The 26,136-nt window shown below is 42.7% G+C and overlaps 1 protein-coding gene across 1 annotated transcript in view; it reads right to left on the minus strand.

Annotated features, from left to right (window-relative positions):
- Positions 1-4,684: 4,684 nt before the first annotated feature.
- IntS6 (integrator complex subunit 6) overlaps positions 4,685-26,136 on the minus strand; it is a 132,271-nt gene continuing 110,819 nt past the window's right edge. Inside the window, exons 13-17 of the mRNA XM_068346199.1 lie at positions 26,044-26,124; positions 25,194-25,286; positions 24,482-25,019; positions 24,036-24,299; positions 4,685-5,341 (exon numbers count right to left, since the gene is read on the minus strand). Coding sequence (XP_068202300.1) covers positions 5,133-5,341; positions 24,036-24,299; positions 24,482-25,019; positions 25,194-25,286; positions 26,044-26,124 — 1,185 coding nt within the window. The 3' untranslated portion in view covers positions 4,685-5,132. The remainder of the gene's footprint in view (positions 5,342-24,035; positions 24,300-24,481; positions 25,020-25,193; positions 25,287-26,043; positions 26,125-26,136) is intronic.

The raw sequence follows: 26,136 nt of genomic DNA on the forward strand, positions 1-26,136 counted from the left end.
TCATTTGCGTTTAGCTAGTAATCATATTTAGTTTTGAGCATTTGTACATGAGCATCTAGCCTGATCATGAACGTCTAATTCGTGATCATGATCGTCTGGCTTGTGATCGTTATCGTGAGCCTCTAGCTCATGCTCGTGCTTATGATCGTTATCGTGAGCGTCTAGCTCATGCTCGTGCTTATGATCGTTATCGTGAGCGTCTAGCTCATGCTCGTGATCGTTATTGTGAGCGTCTAACTCATGTCCGTGCTCGTGCGCGTCTAGCTCATCCTCGTACTTGTGAGCATCTAGCTCATGCTCGTGATCGTGAGCGTTTAGTTCATGATTGTTAGCATTCAGTTAGTAATCGTGAGCGTTTAGTTCATGATTGTGAGCATTCAGTTAGTAATCGTGAGCATCATGTCGTGATATTTAGTGTTTAGCATTTGAACGTTAGCGTCTAGCCTGATCATGAACCCTGATCATGAACGTCTAATTCATGATCATGATCGCCTGGCTTGTGATCGTTATCGTGAGCGTCTAGTTCATGCTTGTGATCGTGAGAGTCTTGCTCGTGATATTGAGTGTCTTGCTCATGATATTGAGCGTCTATCTCGCGATCATGAGCAAGTGTTTATCTCGTGATCGTGAGCGAGTGTTTATCTCGTGATCACAAGCTTATTGCCCATGATCATGAGCCTATAGCTCTTGATCGTGAGCGTTTAGTCTTCATCATGAGCATCTAGCCCAGGATCACAGGGTTATAGCTCGTAATTGTGAGTGTATAGCTCGCGATTGTAAGCGTCTAATTCGTGATCATGAGTGTAACTTGTGATCGTGATCACGAGCGTTTCACTCATGATCGTGAGCATCTCGCTCGTAATCATGAGTGTCTAGCTCCTGATCGTGAGCGTCAAGGGTTGTTTAGAGACTTCATTGGAAGGAGAAGTTCACACATCTGGAGGCAAACCTCTGAGCGGCATTCTGTTTCCCTTTAACGAACTATTTCAAATTGAAGGTTACAATAAAGGGTTTCTTGAGAAAAGGCAAAGGCTTGTTTCTGACTTTTTCCCCAAAGGGATTTCCCGATCAAAGGATGGGATTCCTGCTGGAGTAATGCCCCGAAGGGAAGACTGAACAAGTGATCGTCTTCAAGAAACAGAGCGTCAAGATCGTGAATGTCTTCCAGAAGAAGAGCGCCAAGATTGTGGGTGACCATCGATCTCTGTGGCGATCATTGATCGTCAAGAACAACGTCCTGACGCGTGTCGAAACAACATCGGATTGTTGGAAACGACTTCCTGACCAACCAGAAAGACGAGGTGATGAGTCTCGCCCCTGCGATCGTTAAACAGAATAAATTCTGATCTCATCATTAGATTGTCGCAAACGACATCCTGACCGACCAGGAAGACGAGGTGATGAGTCTCACCCCTGCTATCGTTAAACAGAATAAATTCTGATCTCATCATTGGATTGTCGCAAACAATATCCTGACCGACAAGGAAGATGAAGTGATGAGTCGCGTCCCTGCAATCGTTAAGTAAGAAAAAATAATCAGTCGTCTCGGCAATTGGCGAGCAGGCCATGGGTTGACGATCATCGTAGTCTCGAAACCCTCAACAGGTGGAAGTTGCATAAGCGGGCTGGAACGTTGCCTGTAAGGAGAGAAAAATTGCGGATTGTTGGGAGACGATGAGATTGGCAGAGTCAACAGAAGGGCGAACAGGAGGCAGACCTCGTAGACGGCTAAAACATCAGCCACAGTTGCAGCTGCAGCAGCCGATTTTGCACTCCAATATCGTCTATAAGGGCTGAAGAAGAAACAAAGAGAATTAAAAATTCTTCCCCTCCCAGGAAATAGAAAAATCCAACCACCAGGCGGGAGAGGTTAACCCCAGGAGGAGTTGTGAGCGAAGAGGATTCCTTCCGATAAACACTCAGGGACAAACAGCATCGACATCTGAAACTGCCACAACACTGTAATGGAGCGTCATGGGTAAATCACAGTCACATCTGTAAGAGAAAAAATTGAGCGTAAAGCAATAGTCTAAATGGCTAAGCCTGAAAGGAGAGCCAAAAGCAATAAGTGATGTAGCTCACAGCTTTGAGAGTATATATAGGTGGCTGGGTACCCCAACCCCCCCACCCCCCCCCCCCATCCACCCCTTGCCTTCCCACTCATATGGTTGAGCAGGGTTGCCATCTCGCATTTTAAATCTAATGGCTGCCTTCCAGCTCTGCCAAAAGTATACCCACATAAATAACGAAAGGTTTGTTAATATGGGAACAAAGAATTAGTCAAATGGCAAGTCATTAAGATGGGAGAGAGCGGCAATGTCCACACTCTACCAAATCAAAAGCAAACTGGGTGCTTAGCCCTGGTATGCGAGTGAGCAGGGTAGCTGGCTACACCCAACCCCGCCCGCATACTAGTGGTTAGGCTGGTTAACCCTCGCTATAATCTTATGGTTCGTCATTCAGCTACGCCGAAAGTAATATCCCCTATAAATAGCGAAGGGTTTTATAGTGTGACGGAACAAAGTAAAATTCATGAAAAAAACTTTTCAGTGCAACTATAAAGAAAATTTTCTTGATACTGTTTCAGAAAGTTGACAATTAGCATTTTTAGTTGTGTCTTTTCTTCATCAACTTGTTTCAAGCTCTTAATCCAATATTTTCATACCTGTAATCTCTAAATTTACCTTCAATTATGCTGCTTCTGATATTTAACCGTCCCTATATCTTATAATTTCACCAATTAACTCAGCACGGAAATTCGGTAACATAGGTCCCATTAAGTGTTTTTTATCTATTATTCTCTAAAATTGCAGTAAATTCCTTTCCTATATTTAACAATTTAACTTGACATCTCTTCTCAATCAATACTTTGAGTGTTTAGTGTTTAATTAATAGAAAGTATTCAGAGGCCATATAATTCAAATTGCTACCATTACTTTGAGAAATTAAATGATTGTCTTGAATAACCCATTTAAAGAAAATGTTAGTATACTTTTGGGTATTTCATTGTACAGCACTTGTTTTACCTCTCCTTTTGATTATATTTCTCATTAGCTGATGGCTTTGTCACTCTTCTACTGGTACTATGTAGGTTTCGTTCAACAGAGATACGAGGAAAAGCTCCTCCATTACGAGCCCAGAGGAAAAGGTCCTCCATTATGAGCCTGTTAAATCATATCTCCCCTTTGATTGCATGATGTGGTTACTGTATCTTTCCCTCTACTGTACTGTCAAACTTTAGTTTTATTTCCTACTTGTGTTTTTTGTCTTATACAATTTCACTCTTCTCCATAATGAAGCTTCACTCTAATTTTTTTAGGGTCTGGGATAAAATAAGGACATTCTGAGTACTATCCCATTTGCATTTATAAAATCTTTTAAATGCTTTAAATATACTTGCATGCGAATTCCTTATTTCTATGGCCAAACCATAATCATAAATCAGTTAAAAACTAATGTACTCCAGATAGCTTTACTAAAAATTAACCTGCAGTTAACACCTGCCAGAAAGCCATAATCAAGAGGAACATGAGCCCACCTGTTAGGTATGCCTCCACGACTGTATTATACTCGAGACATACTCATCACTAACAATTCATGGATCATTGGTATATAAAAATTAAGCCCACCAGCATACTGGTAACTGACTCTATATGAATAAGTATGTAAAAGCAACCTGACCAACTAAAATCAATTCAAATTCAATTCTTGTCCCTATAGAAATATCTACTAGAATAAATCCTGATTGGGAGAAATGTTGAATTTATATTCTGAAGGACAAAGATGATGGAGGACTCCTGGGAGACGTAATGTGTGCCACAAAGCACAGAAATTGGAACACTTAATAACTTGATCATGCTGTGATACATTTGGTCTAACATAGCTCAATACTTTTGAAGTCTTTTCATTAAGTGTACAGAGATTCCAACTGTTTCATTTCTGAGGTCATTGACTTGTCATTGGCTATTATGAACTGCCATTAGGTAAGGTACATTCATACTTTCATAACTGTGAAACTGTAAATGTACCTTCACTGAAAAGACAAATAGAACAGTTATATAAGACCAAACACTACAGCAAAGCACAGGACACTTGTTATATAACAGGGGAGAGTAATTTGACAAATGTTATAAAAAAAAGTATTTTCAAATCCTTGTGTAATAATGGTTTTTTCCTTTTCTATTTGGTATTGTATAGTGATTCTGTCCTAAATATGAATATTCTTATTTCAGTGTCTTCTATCAAGGCTGAGACAACTAAAATAAATACCTTATAAATTGAAGATCTTGAAAAAATCGAATGTTATAAATCTTTTAGTTTTCACTATAATGTAACACAATTCAGTAGAATAAACTAGATGTATGAGAATGCTAAAACTTGAGATCTGGTACTCACAATAAAAGAAATATTAGGAGATTAATACTCCGCAGGATCATCAGGGAAAGGTCTCAAAATTCAGTTCTTAGAAATTCCAACACACTTCTCTGTCAAATAATTTCAGTGAAGTTCCTCCCGCCTCTGTGGCATCTCTATATTGTACCTCCTCACAGCCTTCCAAAATCATCACAATACCTTGAAAAAAGAATTACTACAAGGTCCCTACACCAATTCCTTAGTTTTGAAATGCTGTAACACAAACAGCAAGAAAGAATATGCAATTCTGGAGTTTAATTAAATATCAAAATGAGGATCAACTGTATTATCATATATAAAATATAAATATACACAATATTTACAAAACAATCACAAAGCAAATATTCCCATTTAGCAAACATGCTGACTTCCTTCCATTCATCTTACATCATATATCCATTTATTTAAAATTCTCAGGTACACAGTCACTATCCTATAGATTTTTCTTAAATAAAATCTTTCTGCATAAAACTCTGAATTAAAACTTCCCAAATACTGAAGTATTCATTAAAACAGACTTTCCTTTCACAATTTTTCAAGCCAGAGAGTTTGCATTCTCCATTAACTGCACTTTGCTTTAGAGGGAAAAAATGCCATGTCATCTGTATATTTCTTTCAAATGTGTACAGTCTTCCTCTTTAAATCACAATAACTGTGTCCAAACACATCCACTTCCTGACATTGTACTATTTTAACATATATTGTCAAGATGAGAAGATCTATCTACTGTGGCCATTAACTCTCACGCTAGGTCGAATGACAATGGCCTTTTCTCCACCCATCAAATCGTCTAGAAATTGTGACAAAAGTTTAACAAGCGAATGCCGTTTAAATCTACTGGCCTCGTGGATCACATCTTTGACCATCTTTAATTTTGAATCATGAGAGCCTTGTATGGTGTTCAACTGATCAAACAGCTTTGAGAAATCTGAAAAAGATACAAGAAAAACATTTTAGAATATAATTAAAAAAAAATAATTACCAAGTATGGTAATGTAACACTAGCGATATAATAAAAGACGAAAGAACTAGTTCTCCATCCACACGCTTCAAAATCCTATAGCAAATGGTGGAATGTCAAACAACAGCTCATAAATAATGAAATAACCTTATTACCTGCCTTGAGAACACGGACTGAGCACATGAAAACCTTTTTCATTGCATACAAATAATAATCAAAGGTATATAATTACAAAACCAAGTACAGTACAGTACTATAAGGCTCAATTCTATTCTCTATTTATCATCCCCTTTTCTAATAATCAGTTTATCAGACATTACAAATGGATCATGAAACCTTGATCCATTGTATGATAGGCTCATCTCAGTTTTCCTGGGTTTGACCCATTATTTCTTCTAAATGTACGTCAAATCTAAAAGCCTGCAAATCATAAGATGCCTTACTTGCTGTTGAAAGGTTTTCTAGTCTCACCAAGTTAAGATAAAAAGAAAATACCTATTATGGCTAGCTGTGCCCCACCAATGCTGTATGTTTACCTTCCATTTTTGTGACACTGCATTCCCAACTTCTAAGCTTCACTCTCCCAGATCATTTCTAAAATCTCAGCCTAGTTTTCCACACTACATTTCCTTACTTTCGTTGTGTGCGTGTTTAAAGGTAAGAATATGACAATCTTGGGGGTAATTCGTATTTTTCATTTTTCCTAACTATACACACTTATATGTCCTTGGAAACCAGCGATATACAGTAAAGAGCAGTCCGGGATATAGATTTAAATAATCTATAAATCTGCGATGTACAGTACTGAAGGAGCGATATGTGAACTCTGATATGGTGAGGGATTACTATAGAGGTTAAAATACACTTTTGTTTAGTTATTCTTGCCAAATGACTATAATCAAAAATTACCACCATAGTGTGCCTTAACAGATTATTGATCAATGTCACTTTACGTTCATCTGAATTACGTTAGGATAGAAGATTTAGTTGAGAGTGGAATGATTTTGATGACATCCTACTTTGCTATTAATTTCTGTGAAAATACACTAATAATTCTTTTTTTATTTTCAAATTTAGACATTTGACTATATTTTAGTATTCTACTTTTAAGCACTATTCTTTTTTTTACAGTACTGAAATCATTCTTTTATTCAATTTGTGACTTGCAATATTTTTGTTAGTATAATGTACACTGGGCCACTGTCCTATGCATTACAAGGCCAAGGCTATATAATATTCATTCAGCCACTTGGAATCATAACAGAGCTCCTGTACTTACACCCATGGCTTTTATAACAAAAACTCTATTTCTATAAGACTCTTCTGATGTTCACCATGCTGGATCCCACACTGATGGAGATGGGACAAGAAAGAGATACAAAATCTACAACTATACACTAAATACACCTAGAACAATTACCTAAAACTCATCTATAAATAATTAAAATCTAATGGTAACAATCCTAAGTTAACCAGTCTTACATAAAGACTTGCAGATTCAGATTGAGAAAATTTGAATACGGTACTAAATCTAATTACAGTACACCAGGGCCTTCAAAAATCCAATACAGGAGCAATACAAAGGAATTTAATAACCAAGATTGCCAGCCAATTACACCATTCATTACTTAACACTAGAACCATATATCTACTATAGTAACCAAAACCATGTAATTTCCAAGAAAATTATATCAACTACAATATCCAACACCTTGTATTGTCTGAGAAATCATTACATCTTGGCACTAATTTAAGAAGTTTAATAAAAAAATCACTTTGATATATATTACATCCCAGCGACTACCGCCAAACTTGATGCACAGCAATGCTATTAATAAAAACCAGGCTTTTATTAAATAATGCTTGGCTAAAATAGACTTGTTACACCACCGAGCTATTGCCATAACTTTTACGACAGAAAGATTCTTACTGAAACTTAAGGAAATAGCTACACTTCCAATATCATGAAGATGAATCTTCAAAACCTTCATGACATGAATATAATTCTCTGTGAGCTTCTGTTATTTAACCTTTAAAAAGAATGACATTGGATTCTCGGAGAGAGGATGACTTGGGCTCTAAATTCCACTAAACAAAAAAGGAACCTTTCCCCTAATGTTTTCCATTTTGTCTAAATGAAAATTAAACTGATCAAATGGAACAAGAAAAACATTTTCTGAAATCTTTTTTGTCTAATTAGGGAATGTGGGAAAATTCAGGAAAACTAACCTTTAATTCATTTTTGGCCTGGAATGTAAGAAGGAATTGAAAATAATTTTTTCCAACACCAAAACCTAAAATATTGGAAAATGCTTGTACTTCATTAATACAATTAGCTGATGCTAAAGCAAAAGAAAAATGGTCTTAGCTGGGAAGACCTTTAAAACAAAGATCCTCCCAAGGTTCCAAATAAAAACTCCTTTAATATTATAACAATACTTCTAGATTCCAAGAGACCGTCATAACAACCCAAGGTTTCACAATTACAAAGGACTTGAATTGCAATAATACCAGAGGAGGATAAATCTACTATAATCCTTGAAGCTTGAGGATTGTTTTAAGCATAAGCATGACCCTATAATATATAATAGCTAATTTTCTTTCATGAAATAATAATCGCAAAACTTAACAATATCATCCAGACTGGTTTTTGTTACTGAAACATACATGGACCTGCACCAATCAAAATAGTTCACATATAACTAACTCCCCCCCCCCCAAAAAAAAATTGGTCGACTGCCTTTTGGAGCCTAGCAGAGTATAGACAATTTAGAGGACCTAGAAAACTCTTTCTCAGTGAAAATACAGTGAACAGTCACAATGCGATTCTATGTAGCACATGGGGATTTCGGTCAACTAACCTCAAAACTCGTTGCTTATGAAGATGGGTACTATAAGGCAATTTCCTTGGAGAGACTGACAGATCTATAAACCATTCTCTGCGAGTCCAATACAGTCCCACCAGAGTTATCCCACAGTTTGAAGATACCCTTAATTTGCATATCTACACTACATTCATTATGAACAATAGAAATGCATACAGGTCCACATTCGACTAGCCCCATTACAAGGCATCCACAATCCATACTACAGGATGCAGAACTGGAGAAAAAACATTGTTGGGTGCGGTCACAAACTAGTCCACATTTAGTCTTCCCCCAAAAACTCCAAATTTGTTCATAAGTATTTTGCTATTTCCTACCTAACTGATCTGCTAATAAATTCAGTTTCCATGGATCAAAATTCCCTCAGGTCCGTCTAAGATGAGAGCATTTCCGCTCTTTGAAACACGGATTCTGTCCTGGTTACTCAAGCTTTTGAATGTAAACCAATATCATTGTGTTGTCTGAAAAAGCCACCACACATTTCCCCATTACCAGATACTCAAGTCTGAAGGGACATTAGTACAGCTGAGTTTCAGACAATTGACATATACAGTGAACCCTCGCTACTTCGCGGTTCGACCATCGCGGATTCACCACTTCGCGGATTTTTTCCATAACCCATATATATATATATATATATGTATGCATGTATTTATGTATATGTGTGAATATATATATATATATATATATATATATATATATATATATATATATATATATATATATATATATATATATACACACACACACACACACATATATATATATATATATATATATATATATATATATATATATATATATATATATATATATATATATATATATATATACATACATACATACATACATACATACATACATACATACATACATACATACATATATATATATATATATATATATATATATATATATATATATATATATATATATATATATATATATATATATATATATATATATATATATATATATATATATATATATATATATATATATATATATATATATATATATATATATATATATATCTAAAGTAGGAAGATGTGATGTAGTTCTAAGGGAATAGTATGGGAAATATGTCTGGGTAATAAGCAAAGCTCTACCTCCAGTTTGTTTCTTCATTATGATCAGAGATAAATGTAAACAAAACATTGGTTGTCATTTTTTATCGTGCTTTGTAGCGTGTTTAGGAAGCGCATGATATAAAATTGCCTTTAATATTTGTGCCTGTTTTAGTTTAGGGTACTGTAGTATATGCATTAAGTGTTCTGTACATTAAAGGGTAGTTTGTTAACAGTACTACGTACAAGGGAAGGTTTTAAAAGTCTGAATATACATGTTGAATAAATAGGTAAATATGGTGTCACTACTTCGCGGATTTTCACCTATCGCGGCCGCGTCTGGAACCTATCTACCGCGATAAACGAGGGTTCACTGTAGGGCCAATTCTTTATCTAACCAGATTCCTGACAGATATAATGTATGGTTGAGCCCCATCTCTTCCTTGGAAGCATCCGTGAAAAGAGATAGAACTGGAACCTTTACTTTCAATGAAATTTCACCAGTTTAAGTGCAAATGGTGTCTATCTCGGAGGTCCTGTTCCAACAATAATTGAGATGTGACAAGAAATACCTTAGCTTCAACCAACCCATCAAAGTGAGTTTCTAAAGAGATGCCATTGTCATTAGTAGCCTCATTCACATACAAACTGACAGTATTTTCATCTGCTTGAACTTTTCAAAGAAATGCAGGTGACTGAATACTAGCTCTAAAAAAACTGTTGCAAATATTCCCAATATAGAAATCTTTGAGTTGGAATCGGAAGATATTTCTCTACATTGTATAGGATGTCCAACCTACCAAATAACCTGAGCAACCATACTCATTGAACCTAAATTTTTTATATGACCTGCTCAAAATTACAGCTCTTATGCCCAGAAATCTCAACTATTTCAGGACAGGAGCCATAACACTGTTGAATACTTGAGGTGGTCCTTTCTCTGAAACACAAACCCTTGAATTGATATATTATCGAGCCTTCCATCAAGCAACATTCTATTGAAACATCCAATCCTCTTTCCTTAATGACCCAAGGACTGTTAAAGTAGTTTCACTTGAAAATTTGATGTGAACTGTACAATATACCCGTTTAGTACTGAGACATCTAGAACTGAAACCCAACCTCCTGATGCATTTATTAATAAAAACAATTTATAAGAGCCTGGTGAGGGATATGAGACCTCCATTTTTTTTTTCTTTTTTTTTTTTGTAGAGGGGGGGGGGGGGGGGGCACTCTCCAGTTTCAAAATGTGGACTTGGTAAAATTGTCTGGGTAACTTGGAAAATGACAAATTCGTAGATAATTTGTATTTTTCCTAACTATACAAACCTTAGCTATCTAATATGGGTATTACTTTCGGCGTAGCTGAAATGACGAGCCATTAGAATTTTAACAAGGGATTACTACCCCCTCGCTAGTTAGCGAGGGGGTAGGGAGGGGTAGCTTGCTACCCCTGCCTCCCTCACACACCTGTGAATACTTCACTTTGCTTAGAGGTAGGACTTCCCGGGGGACAGGGCTGGCGGGCAAGTTTGATTAAATAGCTAAGGTTTGTATAGTTAGGAAAAATACAAATTATTTACGAATTTGTCATTTGTTCCGTAACTGAAAAACAAACCACGCTATTTAATATGGGTGACTCAACCCTTAGGTAGGGTGGAAAGTCCCAGCCATACAGGCTTTTGGCTTTTTGCCCGGGGACTCAGTATCTGAGTGTGTTAGTACTCAAAGATAAGGAGTCCCTGCACCTCACAAGTGCCTTGCTCTGCAAGGACCGCGGCCTACGTAAGCTTGTGTGTGAAGGAATGAAGTATGACTCGTCCTAGGAAGTTGACCTGAGGTCCTTTAGATGGAATTCCAGGATAGGATGCTCCCAATACATCCTCGTAATGGTATGGAGACGTGACAATATTAACATAATATTAGGAACACAAGGGAACATGGTTTACCTGCAGTGGTTTGAGGTCAGCTGTGCAGAGAACCCAGGATGCTGCTTTCCCCAAGAGAGGGGAGGATGAAGAAAAGAATAAGGGCCAGGCATACCTTTTCATTCATGCAGACTAAAACTGGGTAACAATGCCCTCAACCATCTGCTACTTGTCCATTAAGGAGCCTGAGGTTTAAACTAGCTGTTGCGCAGCCACCACAGGGCCGATAGAAAACGTATCGAGCCTCCTGAGGGTCACGTCTTGCAGGTAGTGGGCTGTGAAGGTCGTCTGACGCTTCCAAACCCCTGCTTGTAAAACCTGCGTCACTGAGTAGTTTCTCTTGAAGGCCAGGGACGTAGCAATGCCCCTGACATTGTGTGCTCTGGGGCGACGTGACAGAGGAGGGTCAGGATTCAGGGAATGATGGATAACCCTGCGAATCCATGCTGAGATAGTGTTTTTAGTGATCCTCCTCTTCATCCTTCCGGTGCTAACAAACAATGCCTGCACCCGTGGACGAACTGCAGCTGTTCTCTCAAGATAGAGCCTCAGACACCTCACTGGGCACAGTAGGAGATGGCCTGGGTCATCTGTTACAGAACGAAGACTCGAAATCCGGAAAGAGTCGAACCGAGGGTCCGGCACTCCTGGATTTTGAGTCTTAGCTACAAACTCAGGGAAGAATCTGAACGTTACCTCCCCCCATCCCCTTGAATGAGCGATATCATACGAGAGACCATAAAGTTCGCCAACTCGTTTGGCCGAGGCCAAAGCAGTAGGAACACCATCTTCCAAGTCAGGTGGCGATCAGAAGCCTGGCGTAATGGTTCGAAGGGAGATCTCCTAGGAGACCTGAGAACTCGAACCACATTCCATGGAGGAGGTCTCACTTCCGACTGAGGGCAGATAAGTTCATAACTTCGTATGAGTAGAGAAAGTTCCAGCGAAGAAAAAATGTCCATTCCTTTGAGTCTGAAGGCAAGACTTAAGGCTGAGCGATAGCCTTTCACTGCCGAGACTGAAAGGTGCATTTCCTCCCACAAATACACGAGAAACTCCGCTATTGCTGGAATAGTGGCATCGAGTGGAGAGATACCCCTTCCATGACACCAACCACAGAAAACTTTCCACTTTGCCTGGTCGACCCCTGCGGATGACTTTCGCAGGTGTACAGACATCCATTCCGCAACTTGTTGCGAAAAGCCCCTCTCTGTGAGGAGATACTGGATAGTCTCCAGGCGTGAAGCCCCAGCGAAGCTACGGCTTTGTGAAAGATGTTGGCGTGTGGTTGTTTGAGTAGCTCGTGTCGTGGAGGAAGTTCTCTCAGGAGTTCCGTCAGGAGTTGCAGAAGGTCCGGAAACCACTCTGCGTGATGCCATAGCGGAGCTATTAAGGTCATAGACAGGTTGACCGATATTCTGGTCTTGTTGAGCACCCTCCTCATCAGACAGAACTGGGGAAAGGCGTACACGTCGATGTTGTCCCACCGTTGTTGGAAGGCATCTTGCCAGAATGCCTTGGGGTCCGGGACTGGGGAGCAGTACAGAGGAAGCTTGAAATTCAAGGCTGTCGCGAACAGATCCACCGTCGGGGAACCCCACAAAGTCAGGACTTTGTTGGCTACTAGACGATCCAAAGACCACTCGGTACTCACTATCTGTGATGCCCTGCTCAGACTGTCGGCGAGCACATTCCTCTTGCCTGGAATGAAGTGAGCTGATAGTGGAATCGAGTAGACTTCGGTCCATCTCAGCATCTCTACTGCAAGATGGGATAGCTGCTCTGAAAAGGTACCTCCCTGCTTGTTGATGTATGCCACTACCGTGGTGTTGTCGCTCATTACCACCACGGAGTGACCCATCAGGTACTGTTGGAACTGTTAAAGTGCCAGGAATACGGTCTTCATTTCTAGCAGATTTATGTGGAGGCACTATTCTGATTCTGACCACAGGCCTGAGGTCCTTAGGTTCAGAACATGGGGCCCCTACCCTTTCTTTGAGGCGTCCGTAAACAGCATCAAATCTGGGGGGAGGACGAGAAGATCCACTCCCTTTCGTAGGTTCTCGTCTGTCACCCACTACTGAATGTCCGTCCGTTCTGCAGGACCCATAGAGACCAAGACGTCCGGGGAATCGTGTCCTTGATTCCACTGGGACTTGAGTCGCCATTGCAGGGATCTCATCCTGAGGAGACCGTTTGGAACTCGACGGGCCAGGGAAGAAAGGTGACCGAGGAGACGTAACCACAATTGGGCTGGGAGTTCTCCCCATTTGAGGAAAGGGTCTGCGACCCTCCTCAACCTTGCTATCCTCTCGTCTGATGGGAAGGCTTTGTGGAGATTGGTGTCCAAGATCATACCTAGATATACCAGTCGTTGAGTTGGAAGCAGAGAAGATTTCTCGAGATTTACCATGATCCCTAGATCTTGGCATATTCCTAAAAGCTTTTCCCGGTGTCGAAGAAGGGTCGACTCCGAGTCTACCAGGATCAGCCAGTCGGATGCCGATCCTGTGTGCCCACGAAGATATCAGGGTGAACACTTTGGTAAATACATGAGGTTCTGTGGAGAGACCGAAACACAGCACCTTGAAGTGGGAGATCTTGTTGTCTAGGCTGAATCTTAAGTACTTCCTCGAAGACGGATGTACTGGGATCTGGAAGTACGCGTCCTTCAGGTCCAGTGTACACATGAAGTCTTGTGGTCTCACTGCAAGTCTGACCGTGTCTGCTGTCTCCATGCTGAACAGTTTGTTTGACAAACCTGTTCAGAGCTGAGAGGTCGATGACTGGTCTCCAGCCTCCAGACGCCTTCTTTACAAGAAAGAGTCGACTGAAGAAGCCTGGGGAACCGTCGACAACCTCCAGGAGAGCATCCTTCTTTAACATGGTCTCGACTTCTGCCCGTAGGGCTTGCCCCTTTGCCTATCCCATGGCATAGGAGCTCAACGACACTGGATCCACTGTCAGGGGAGGTCGAGATGTTGTGAACGGGACGCGATATCCCTGACTGATTACGGAAATCGCCCAGGAATCGGCCCCGAGTTGCTGCCACCTGATCGCGCAACTTTGTAGGCATCCCCCCACTGATGGACATGCAGGGGGACTGCCAATCCTAGCGTTTGCGGCCTCGGCCACTCCCTCTAGGATTTTTCCCTCCCCTGGAGGACTCTTTGCCTTTTTTGTCTTTGACAGGAAAGGGCTGCTGTTTGGACACCGTCGTCTTTGCTGCCACTGCCGGTTTCGTCGTCTTGGACGGGCGAGGTTTGTGAGGTGTTGGAGGTTTATAGGGCTTTGATGTGAGAGCCCTCTGGAGGAGAGAGTCCCTATTGGATTTCCTCCAACTCTCAGCTGCCTGTTCCACACCTTTAGGCTCAAAAAGATTCTTTCCCAAAAGGGAAGAATGTCTGAGCCTGCTGACTTCGACGGCTGGGACCTTCGAATGGAACCTTTCTGCCACCGCATCACGTCGTTTTAAGATGGAATTGGCCCACAAGTTCAAGACTTGGTGGGCCAGAAACTCAATGGTGCGGGTGCCCGAAAGGAGGAAGGTCTCCAAGGCTTTCCTGGTGCTCTCCTTAGACAGATCCTTGGATCGCAACAGGATGCCAAGAGACCCCAGCCAGACGTCCAGCCACGAAGTAGCCTGCATGGCATACTTCGCAACCTTCTCCTGACTTATGATCTCTGTCGCCAAGAAAGTCACTTGCCGGCTAGTGAGCCTCTCTAGAGAGACTCCCTTGGTAAGCTCTTCCACAGAGTGGTGCAAGGGAAGAGCTAAGCAAGACTCCTCCATGATCTCAAAGTACCTCCTCTGGTGGATACGAGGAGGAGGGAGGAGCTTGTTGCCAGCAGTGGAACGGCTGGAGGAGGCGAGTTCGGAGAGCTGGCCCTCAACCTTATCCCTGGCACTCTTCACCCCTTGGGACAAGGGCAAAGCCGCACTGGCCTTAGCGGGCTTCTGGGTGCCAAAGACTCGGTCCAGGACCATGTCCTTGCCCTCACGAGGAGGAATCTCAGGGTCCGGGAACCCGTTGAGATGCCTCATCAGGATCAGGACCTGCCAAAAGGCATGCTCTGACTCCTGTTGCTCTCCTCCTGGAGAACTGGCAGCAAAGTCTCTCGTCCCCAAAGGCTCTACTTGGGGGGACACGTAGACGTTCTCCGCGGGTCTCGTTGGCTCTGGTCGAATCCTAGAAGATGACTTAGGGATGGTCTTAAGAGTCCTTAGGTTCCCTCCTAGGAGGGATACAGGACTCCAATAACGAAGTCTGAGGGCTCTTCTCCGCCCCAACTCAGGACGATTCTCCTGCTCGAGGTGGGGTTTCTCCCATTTGTGCGATGGGAGAACTTCTCACCTCGGTAGACTCCCGAGGACGGAAAATCCTCGTCCACTGGAGATGGAGAGAAAGTCTGAGGGGGGGAGGGAGCCTTCCTCAAGGATTTCCTAGGAGCCAGCTTTACCCTGGGAGAAGTTACCACAACTTCTACTCTTCTCTTCCTCTTCAGTGGGGTCGGAGCTGCCCTTGATTTGAGGCCCAACTCAGAGAAGGCAGGCTTGACAGCCTGAACGACAGCTCTGATAGGGGACCCAAACCATGGCTGCTTACTGACAGATGCTGTGTCAGAGACTCCCTCTGGAGGGAAGGGAATCGGGCGATCCTTCGGAGTAGACACTACAACGTGAAGACGACGACCTGGATGTTCTCGTTCCTGAAGCCTCGCGCGGGGCTCACGCTGTGAATCCCAATGGGAATCGTGCCGGGGTTCGCGCTGGCGAGATGGAATATTCCCTGGTTCACACGCGGAGATGAAGGCGCGGGAGCGCGTGGGCGTGCGCTAACGAACAGGCGAGCGATGGCGCGCAGGGCGCACAGGTGAGGGTGCGCGTGGACGCGCAGGCGATCTGTGGCGAGCAGGCGAGCAGGCGAGCTGGCGTGCTGGCGAGCGATGGCGCACAGGTAAGCGACTGCGCACAAGCGAGGGTGCGCGTGGACGCACAGGCGATCTATGGCGAGCAGGCGAGTGGGCGTGCTGGCGAGCGATGGCGCGCGATCTGGCGAAGGCAGAGGGTACGCAGTAGGAACAGCAAGCGTAGTTGCGCGCGAAGGATTTTGGAGACCTCTAGAAGAGCGCACAGCAAGGGCTGAAACATGTGCGCGCGAAGCTTGCGGAGGCGAGGGCTGACGAGTGGGCGAGGTCCGAGGGCGCGCAGGAGATCGCTGACGAGAAGGCGAAAGTTGAGTCTTCCCACCTGCGCCCAGATCCAGAGATCGTGGGCGTGCAGGTGAAGAGCGCTGGCGAGATGGAGATCGTGGGCGTGCGTGGCGCGCATCAGGATCAGGGCGCGCATATGTGCGCCGGCGAGGAGAAGATCGTTGGCGCGCAGTGAGTGCTGGCGCGCAGGAGATCGCTGGCTCGTAGACTCTGCAGCAGGAGATCGCTGGCGCGTAGACTCTGCAGCAGGAGATCGCTGGCGCGTTGTCCCTGGCACAGGATGTTTCTGGATAGTAGTCTCAGGAACAGCAGGAGAGCGCTTGCACGCAATTGCGCGCTCGACGTGGGCGCACAGGGGATACCTGGCACTTAAGGGACTTACTCACAATGTGAGAAAGCCCCTTTTGCCCCGAAGGGACCGGTGCCCGTTGGATAACAGGGTGCGTGGGCGCCCACAGCGCATCAGCAACCAGGAACGGAGACGTAAGGTTAGCAGGTCTGGCAGGCAAAGGAGATCGCGAACAATCAGCAGAGAGGTCCAGGGATGCAGCTGCAACGGTCGGTGCACGGCGAGGAGAATCATCTGCGAGGGACTGCGAAGGCGAAGAACCGAAGAGGCGCCTCCTAACTCCCTTGTGGGGAGAAGGAAGGCCTCTACGGCGAAGAGGAAGACGAGCCTTACGTCTGATACGTCCTCTGGGGGCAGCAGGCAGACCATCATCAGTCCTCCGAAGAGGAGTCTCTGTTAGTGAACTCCCCCGAGGGGGAGAATCACCTGCAGGAAACCGTTGGACTTAGCTCCTCCCTCGAAAGATGTTCGGAGGGGGGAACTGAACTAAGCCTTCAGCAACATCAGCACCCAAGGCAGAGGTTTGACCTAACTCGTCGGAAGCCTTTGCAACAACAACGTCGACGATAGACAGAGGGTCAACCTCTGCTATCGCCAGCAACTGTTTGACAGCAGCCCCCAACCTGATTATGTCAAACAGGGCTTCCTTGGAGGGCAAACCCTGAAGCCCCAAGGAAGCCCAAAGCTGCAATAAATCATCATTAGAAACATTAGCAGATATAACCTCGCCCGGGGGAGGAGGAGGAGCTGCCTCGCTATGGGAGGCAACGCCCTCTCCTCGCCCGGGGGAGGAGGAGGAGCTGCCTCGCTATGGGAGGCAACGCCCTCTCCCGCACCCCGAGGTTGGCGAACACAAGTACGGCCTACGCTACCACTTGACGGCCTCTTGGAAGAGACCGATCGAGTGGGAGCTTCGGAGGAGGTTTCGGCTACGGAAGAAGAATCCTTGGGATTTTCTCTCTTCAAGGAAACCCCTGAAGGAGAAATATCCCGTTTAGACTTCTTCCGGCGCCGTGAAAACCTCTCCCACTGGGAGGTAGACCACTCCCTACACTCACCACACACTTTATTTCTGTCTCTCCGTTGACCCCTACAAAAAGGACACAAGGTGTGAGGATCCGTGTCGACCGCCGACATATAATTACCAAAAGGGCGGTCAGGTAAGCCGGGACACTTCCGCATGATAGAGGCCAACTTCCAAACACACTGAAAAGAAAAAGCAAAAACAAGATCAAAGGCTGTCAATAAGCGAGGGTTGGAGACACGTCTGATCGTCACCCGAGTCAGAAGCAAATTGAAGTATTCACAGGTGTGTGAGGGGGGGAGGGGTAGCAAGCTACCCCTCCCTACCCCCTCGCTAGTAATGCCTCGTTAAAATTCTAATGGCTCGTCATTTCAGCAACGCCGAAAGTAATACCCATATTAAATAGCGTGGTTTGTATTTCAGTTACGGAATAAATGAAGTAGTTCCTTTGACAGAGGATTAGAGAAAAGAGAAATTCAATTTCCCTGCATTGCCACCAATATGAGCCTACAGTTCAGAATGGTTTTCTCAAACCTGATAAAAGTGGGCAAGTCTTCCCACTACAGGGATTTCTTGGCATTTACCATCATTGAATTTGCTTCTATGATGGACGAATCCTGTTGGGACCTTGTACGGACACTCTGTAAGACTGAAATCCAGAAGGCCTGTTACTGTTCCAAAAGGACTACCTTGGATATACAGCATAGGTCTTGAGAAGATGGAGGCACAAGAAGGTAGGGAGACTAAGCAGGTCTATGCAAAGTATACCTCAAAACATTACTTTACGATCAGGTGGTCGATGTCCTACAACACCCTCAATATTATAATTCAATATGTGCCCCAATAAGGGAGAAGTAATGAGAGTGCTCCTACACATCACAAACTTTCCACACCAAAGGGGAACAGAGTTATTCCCTATGCCCAACAACAAACTTCACACACACTGAAGAAGCCTCTAACGAACTATCCCAACTTGTTCTCTCTAAAAACAATACGTAATCTAATATAAAATTAAAATCAAGGGGGCCTGTAATCCTTTCTTTGATTAGAATAAAAATAACAATTACTATGGAATCAACTAGTCTTCCTTTTAATTGCATTAATAAAGGATTCAAGCAAATCCCCTTGATCATTCTAGGAAAATAAGAAGATTAGGCCATTTATCTATTTCATAAACTAGAGGTGGGGTCAGGGATTGGGTCATTCATATAAAGAGAATAAGTAGTAGTCTTGGAAAGAGGTGAAGAGAGTAAGGAAGGCTAGTTCAAGAATTGGAGACAGTGAAAGAAGGAAATGGAAGGTTGTTAAAAGGAGAGGGGGCAAGGAAAGGTGGGCGGAATATTTTGAAAGTTTACTGAATGTTGAGGATAATAGAGAAGCAGATATAATTGCTGTTGCAGGTGTTGAGGTGCCGGTGATGGGAGATGAGAATGAGAGAGACTACAAGAGAGGAAGTGAGGAGAGCACTAGATTAAATGAGAGTAGGAAAAGCATCTGGTATGGATGGTGTGAGAGCTGAGATGTTGAAGGAAGGGGGTGTGTGTGACTGTATTTGAATGGTTTGTGCGATTGTTTAATATGTGTTTTGTGTTGTCAATGGTACCAGTAGATTGGGTTTGTGCATGTATTGTACCACTATATAAGGGTAGGGGAGATGTGCATGAGTGTTGTAATTCAAGGGGTATTAGTTAGTTGAGTGTAGTTGGAAAAGTGTATGGTAGAGTAATGATTAAAAGGATTAAGGACAAAACAGAGAATGCAATCTTAGAAGTACAGGGTGGTTTTAGAAGAGGTAGGGGTTGTATGAATCAGATTTTTACAGTTAGGCAGATATGCAAAAAATATTTAGCAAAAGGTAAAGAGGTGTATGTTCCGTTTATGGAACTGGAGAAAGCGTATGATAAGAGTTGATAGGGAAGCAATGTGGAATGTAATGAGGTTATATGGAGTTGGTGGAAGGTTGTTGCAAGCAGTGAAAAGTTTCTACAAAGGTAGTAAAGCATGTGTTAGGATAGGAAATGAAGTGAGCGATTGGTTTCCGGTGAGCGTGGGGCTGAGATAGGGATGTGTGATGTCGCCGTGGTTGTTTAACTTGTATGTTGATGGAGTGGTGAGAGAGGTGAATGCTCGAGTGCTTGGACAAGGATTGAAACTGGTAGATGAGAATGACCATGAATGGGAGGTAAATCAGTTGTTGTTTGCGGATGATAATGTACTGGGTGCAGACGCGGAAGAGAAGCTTGGCCGATTAGTGACAGAATTTGGAAGGGTGTGTGAGAGAAGGAAGTTGAGAGTTAAAGTGGGTAAGAGTAAGGTTATGAGATGTACGAGAAGGGAAGGTGGTGCGAGGTTGAATGTCAAGTTGAATGGAGAGTTAATTGAGGTGGTGGATCAGTTTAAGTACTTGGGGTCTGTTATTGCAGCAAATGGAGGCGTGGAAGCAGACGTACGTCAGAGAGTGAATGAAGGATACAAAGTAGTGGGGCAGTTAAGGGAGTAGTAAAAAATAGAGGGTTGGACATGAATGTAAAGCGAGTTCTGTATGAAAAAGTGATTGTACCAACTGTGATGTATGGATCGGAGTTGTGGGGAATGAGAGTGACGGAGAGACAGAAATTGAATGTGTTTGAGATGTAGTGTCTAAGGAGTATAGCTGGTGTATCTTGAGTAGATAGGGTTAGGAACGAAGTAGTGAGGGTGAGAACGGGTGTAAGAAATGAGTTAGCAGCTAGAGTGGATATGAATGTGTTGAGGTAGTTTGGCCATGTTGAAAGAATGGAAAATGGCTGTCTGCTAAAGAAGGTGATTAATGCAAGAGATGATGGGAGAAGTACAAGAGGAAGGCTAAGGTTTGGGTGAATGGATGGAATGAAGAAAGCTCTGGGTGATAGGATAGATGTGAGAGGGGCAACAGAGCGTGCTAAAAATAGGAATGTTTTTTGTTTCATTTGTTTGATGTCGGCTACCCCCCAAAATTGGGGGAAGTGCCTTGATATATGTATGTATAAACTAAAAGTTTTTGTAGATGTCTAAAGAACACATGGGAAGAGATATAAGTAGACTTCCCTTCCACCTGAGTATAAGAACATTAGTCGTAATCAGCATTAAATAACATTGCAGAATAAGCATTATCAGAATTTGTCATGGTCTAATCTGTTCAGATACATTTTGGGAATAAGCTTTCATAACGACTGAAATGGCCATCATCACCAGGGTTGATTTCTTTCATACCCATACCAGGATCACTTTCTAGATCTTGCTCTAGTGAAGTATCCAAACTTCAGGATTTCCCTTGAATTTACTACCAACAATAACCTTTGCACCTATGTTAGGTGGCAAGGGACAATTTTGCAACCAAGATAGTAGCACATACATAATGCTGCTAAGAAAAATTTAAGATGTTCTAGTTGTTGGACCTACACTATACTGAATCCCAATGCAATCAAAAAGATGAGGAAACCATTTTTCAGCATGAGCCAAAACTTTTATGTCTTATAAGAAGCTTTGTAACTGGTTCCACAGCAATCATAGGACATGCCATGTTATCAATAACGGTATAAAGTGGTCACATAATCTTGCTGAGTCCCCAAAATGCAAAAGTTTGCAATAAGGCCTGAAGTAATTTGAGAGAGCAAGGCTTAGGATGAAACTAGCAATGCTAGGTACACTACAACTACTATGTAAACTCTGAGAAGTTAGCCTAGGGTTTGGAACAACTGAACAAAGAAGGTTAGGTCAGAATCACTGCCTTTGCACGGAGGTGCACTAGCCTTCTCTGATGGCAAGAACATAGCAAATTTATTAAAATGCTTTTGAATCTCACTACCTCCACTGCCAACCCAATAGCCCACTACCAACCATTTGACTAGTTTTCTTTTAATTAAGCATACAGCAATCACAGGTGGCATAGCTAGTAAATTCCAAGAAATAAATCTACCCCACAATGAATATTTTCTTCTCATTCCTGACAAATCTTCATCTTGACTCGCTCAGTTTTCTTCTTGGGGCTTGCACATTCTCATTGGAAGACCTCATCAACTGTATGATAATAATCCTACAGGCTCTACTCACTTCAATCCTAAATTATTAATGTAAGGTGTAAGTCTCCTAAGAAAGTAGTTCGAGGTAAGTACTCCGTGTTGGAACAAATCACAAATTTTAAGTAGAACAAATCACAAATTTTAAGTAATTTGTATTTTTCCTAACAGTACTTACCTCGAACTACTTTCTTAGGAGTATCTGGGATCTCCTCCCAACCGACCAGAATTTTGTGTAGTTTACCCTACTCCCGCCTCCCGCTTTCCATGTGGGGTAACCTCTGGCGGAGTGATACGTGCCATGAGGAGACCCGGGGTCAGAGAGCATGCTTGCTCAGGTCTCGAGCTCCAGTAATTTTTTGACCGATAGGTTTATACGAAGTCCTGTAAGGCAGGATGGGCGGGCCATAACCCGAAAGTAGTTCGAGGTAAGTATTATTAGGAAAAATACAAAATACTTAAAATTTGTGATTTGTTCCAACACGGAGTACTTACCTCGAACTACTTTCTTAGGATACTTACACCTTAGGAGGTGAGAGTGGCCTTCCGGACCTAGAGACCGTGATGATAGGTTGTCCAGTCTCTCGCGGAGGGGAAGGCTCTCGCCAACCAGGAGTCTAGGACCATCCCGAGGTAGGTCATCTGGTGGAGGGTATCAGCTGGGACTTCTCCAGGTTGATGATGATACTCAAGACGTTGCAGAACTGCAGGAGCTTCGCGCCTTGCTCCCTCAGTACTTTCTTTGAGGCTGAAAGCAACAACCAGTCGTCTAGGTACCGAATCAGGCGGATGCCCTGTTCGTGTGCCCAGGCTGAAACTGTTGCGAAGACCCTCGTGAAGATCTGAGGGGCTGTCGACATTCCGAAGCAGAGGGTTTTGAACTGCAATGTTTGGGTACCCCATTTTACCCTTAGGTATTTCCTGCTGGAGGGATGGACAGGGGCCTGGAAGTAGGCATCGTTGAGGTCTATGGACATCATGAAGTCTTCCTCCTTCAAGGCCGCTAGGCCCGACTTCGGAGTGTCCATCATGAAGTCGGTCTTGCACACGAATTTGTTGAGGGCTGAGAGGTCTATGACCGGTCTCCAGCTCCCTGTCACCTTCTCCACCAGGAAGAGCCTGCTGTAGAACCCTGGACCCGGGTTCTTGACTGGTTCTACTGCCCCTTTCGCCAGCATTGCCGAGACTTCTTCCTGCAATGCTGCTACTCTCAAGGGGTCCTTGGGTGCCTACCACTCTGCCTGTTGATCTGGGATCAGAGGTGGGGGGGTTTGCTATGAAGGGCAACCTGTACCCCTCCTTTAGTACTGCTACGGTCCACGGATCTGCTCCGTGGTCCCGCCATGCTTGCCAAGATCGTTTGAGGCATACCCCCACCTGAGGCGTCGGCCGGAGTAGGGGGCCTCCCCTCCTACCCCCTTCGAGAGGCACGGCCTGAACGCCCTTTCCTGGAGCCCGAGTAGGACGGTTTGAAGACTAACTGTGGAGTCGAAGCTCCTCTACAGGGGGTCGGGGACACAAAGGGTCGCACTGGGTAAGGAGAGAGCGTCGAGATGTCATCGCAACACGACCAGAAAGCTTACTGGAGCTCGAGACCTGAGCAAGCATGCTCTCTGACCCCAGGTCACCTCATGGCGCGTATCACTCCGCCAGAGGTTACCCCGCATAGAAAATGGGAGTAGGATAAACTACACAAAATTCTGGTCGGTTGGGAGGAGATCCCAGATACTCCTAAGAAAGTAGTTTGAGGTAAGTACTCCGTGTTGGATAACTGATCTTTTCAAAATTATTTTATACCTTTCCTTCTTGGATAGCCAAATCTCTGTGTAGTAAAATAAAAGTAATAAAATCTCTCCATCTTCCATTATTTTGTTATAAATAAATTTCACTTACCCTACATCTTGCTTTACCATTCCCTAGCTAATGATGATATAAGAACCAATCTTATTATCCCTAAATAGTAAAACAAATGTATCGACAGTAGCAGATACGTGCAGTGATGAAATACTGTACAGCTTTTTCATGTTGGTAATCCAATTGTAACTTCATTAAAAATCCTTTTTCTAATCTTCATAGTACTAGATTAATCAAGTCCTCGAGTTAAATTTCTTAACCCACCATACAGGATAGTAATAAAATTAGAAGAAAAATATTTACCACGGCCAGGTTTTTTAACTTCTTTAAAGCAAGCCATCCTAAGCTCCTTGTTGAATGTTTTTGTAGCCTGTGAATCTAATGGCATAACAGGGCCATTCTTTTCTTCGTGGGGTATTTCTGGGGGAGGAGTAAGATTTCTTGTAGGTGAAGGGGCAAAATCAATTTCATATGGCTCTGGTCCGCTTGTAGTATTAGAAATAGAGGAGGAATTTGATGTGGTATTCATTTCCTCTTCTCTCACTGAAGGTGGTGTTGGAGTAACATCTGTAAAATTCAAAAGCATTCAATTTCTTTCAGTTACTCTGAAGTTATAGACATTTGGCTGAATGTTGCACTACAGTATGGTACATAGTTTGTAATTTAGATATCTCAAAACTAATAACAATTTCAAAACTTCAGGATAGGAATTATAGTAAAAATATAACCATGATCACAACTATTATTACCTCCATTTAACATGGAATGCACATCAGTTGCTAAAGAAAGCGGTCTGTCATCTGATAACGACACTGATGACGGTGATCCAGGAGGAGATACACTCAAAATTCCTGGCGAGTAACCAGGCGAAGGTGTTGTAGCATAGCTTGAAGGTTGGAAAACAGGAGGAGTGTCAGCACGTTCAGGTCTCGGTAATTCTTGTCGCATTTCAAGTCTCTCCTCACCTCTCACAGGCGCAGGAGAACCAGGGGGACTAGACCTAGAGTTAGGACTAGTTATAGGGCTGGGAGGAGGGCTAGGACTAGGAGCAGGACTAGGACTAGGGCAAGGGCTGGTATTTGGGGTTGTAGCAGTGCTCGAACTAGGGCTCTTATTGATCCTTGGTAGAGTGAAATCCTGAGGTAATGGTCCGCGTCTTCGCTTGTTCGGTCTACCTGAGGGGGACTGCGATTCTACGGGTCGTTTTGATGTTCGACCTCCTCCACTTGCACTTCCACTCGTTCCCATTAAATCTACATCCGCCTCATCAACCATCATTGACATCTTCTGCAAATAAGAATGTTAATTCATTAAAATTTGTAAATTTCACTTAGCTTTATAATGAATATATTAGTAACCCAATCTAAGACATTAAAACAGCATTATATTTCTCAATTTGCTACACAACTGCTATTAAAATTTATGAAAATTATATACAGCCTATTAAAACAAACCACATACCTTGTCAATCTTGAAAGGATTCCCAAACATATGCTGTCTCACAGGTGTAGACTCAATCTCTCTCAAAGGCGGAGTCATTTTCTTTAAATAATCCTGTAAAAACAAACCATTGATAATTCCAACAAACTTCACGAGTAACATCAATCATTAATCCTGAAAAATACACTATACTACACATATGTGAAGAGCCTTGAGTCTTGCAGTAGTGAATCAGGTGAGCAAGAAAGCTTGAGGTCCCTTCTCAAAACAGTCAATAACTTCTTGTCTCTCATGTAAGCTGTTACCCATGTCATTCACTGAACTTTTAACTTAGTGGTTCTAACTAATAAAGTTCCATTAAAATCATACTTAAATACTTAGATCTACAATTATACTGTTTACAAAAGTTCAAGTATATAAGCATTTTATATTCTTTATGGATTTTTCTAAAAGATTTCAACATCTGAAATGAAAAAAACAAATAACTGCCAAAAAATGTGTTCCATTAAAACCCAACTTGTATACTTAAATTTATAGTTATATTGTTTACTCAAGTTGAATCAGTCTCTCTATATATTTATGAGATTTCCAAAAGATTTCAACATCTGAAATGAGGAGAAAAAAATATAACCGAATGCACTAAACAGTTACAGTACTAGAGGTTTGCTAGATGGTTGCAATCTCAAGAAAATAACCGATATTTATGATTCAATTACTGCTACATCATTGCAATAGAAAATATAATGTGATTCCAATACAAAAAACTGATTACTGAAACTAGGGCTGAGCAAAAATTACTCAAACTTTACTACCCATAAACTAAATACTACTAGTAATACAGTAAAACATTTTGCTTTAATATGAAACTTACCTGATAATTTCCCATTTGGTTTATCGGCCGACAATGTAGCTGATCCATGTCACGTTCCGTTAAAAGATGCGTTAAAGAGGACTGTAAAGTAAA

This window comes from Palaemon carinicauda, chromosome 22 (genome assembly GCF_036898095.1).
Source record: "Palaemon carinicauda isolate YSFRI2023 chromosome 22, ASM3689809v2, whole genome shotgun sequence".
NCBI lineage: Eukaryota > Metazoa > Arthropoda > Malacostraca > Decapoda > Palaemonidae > Palaemon > Palaemon carinicauda.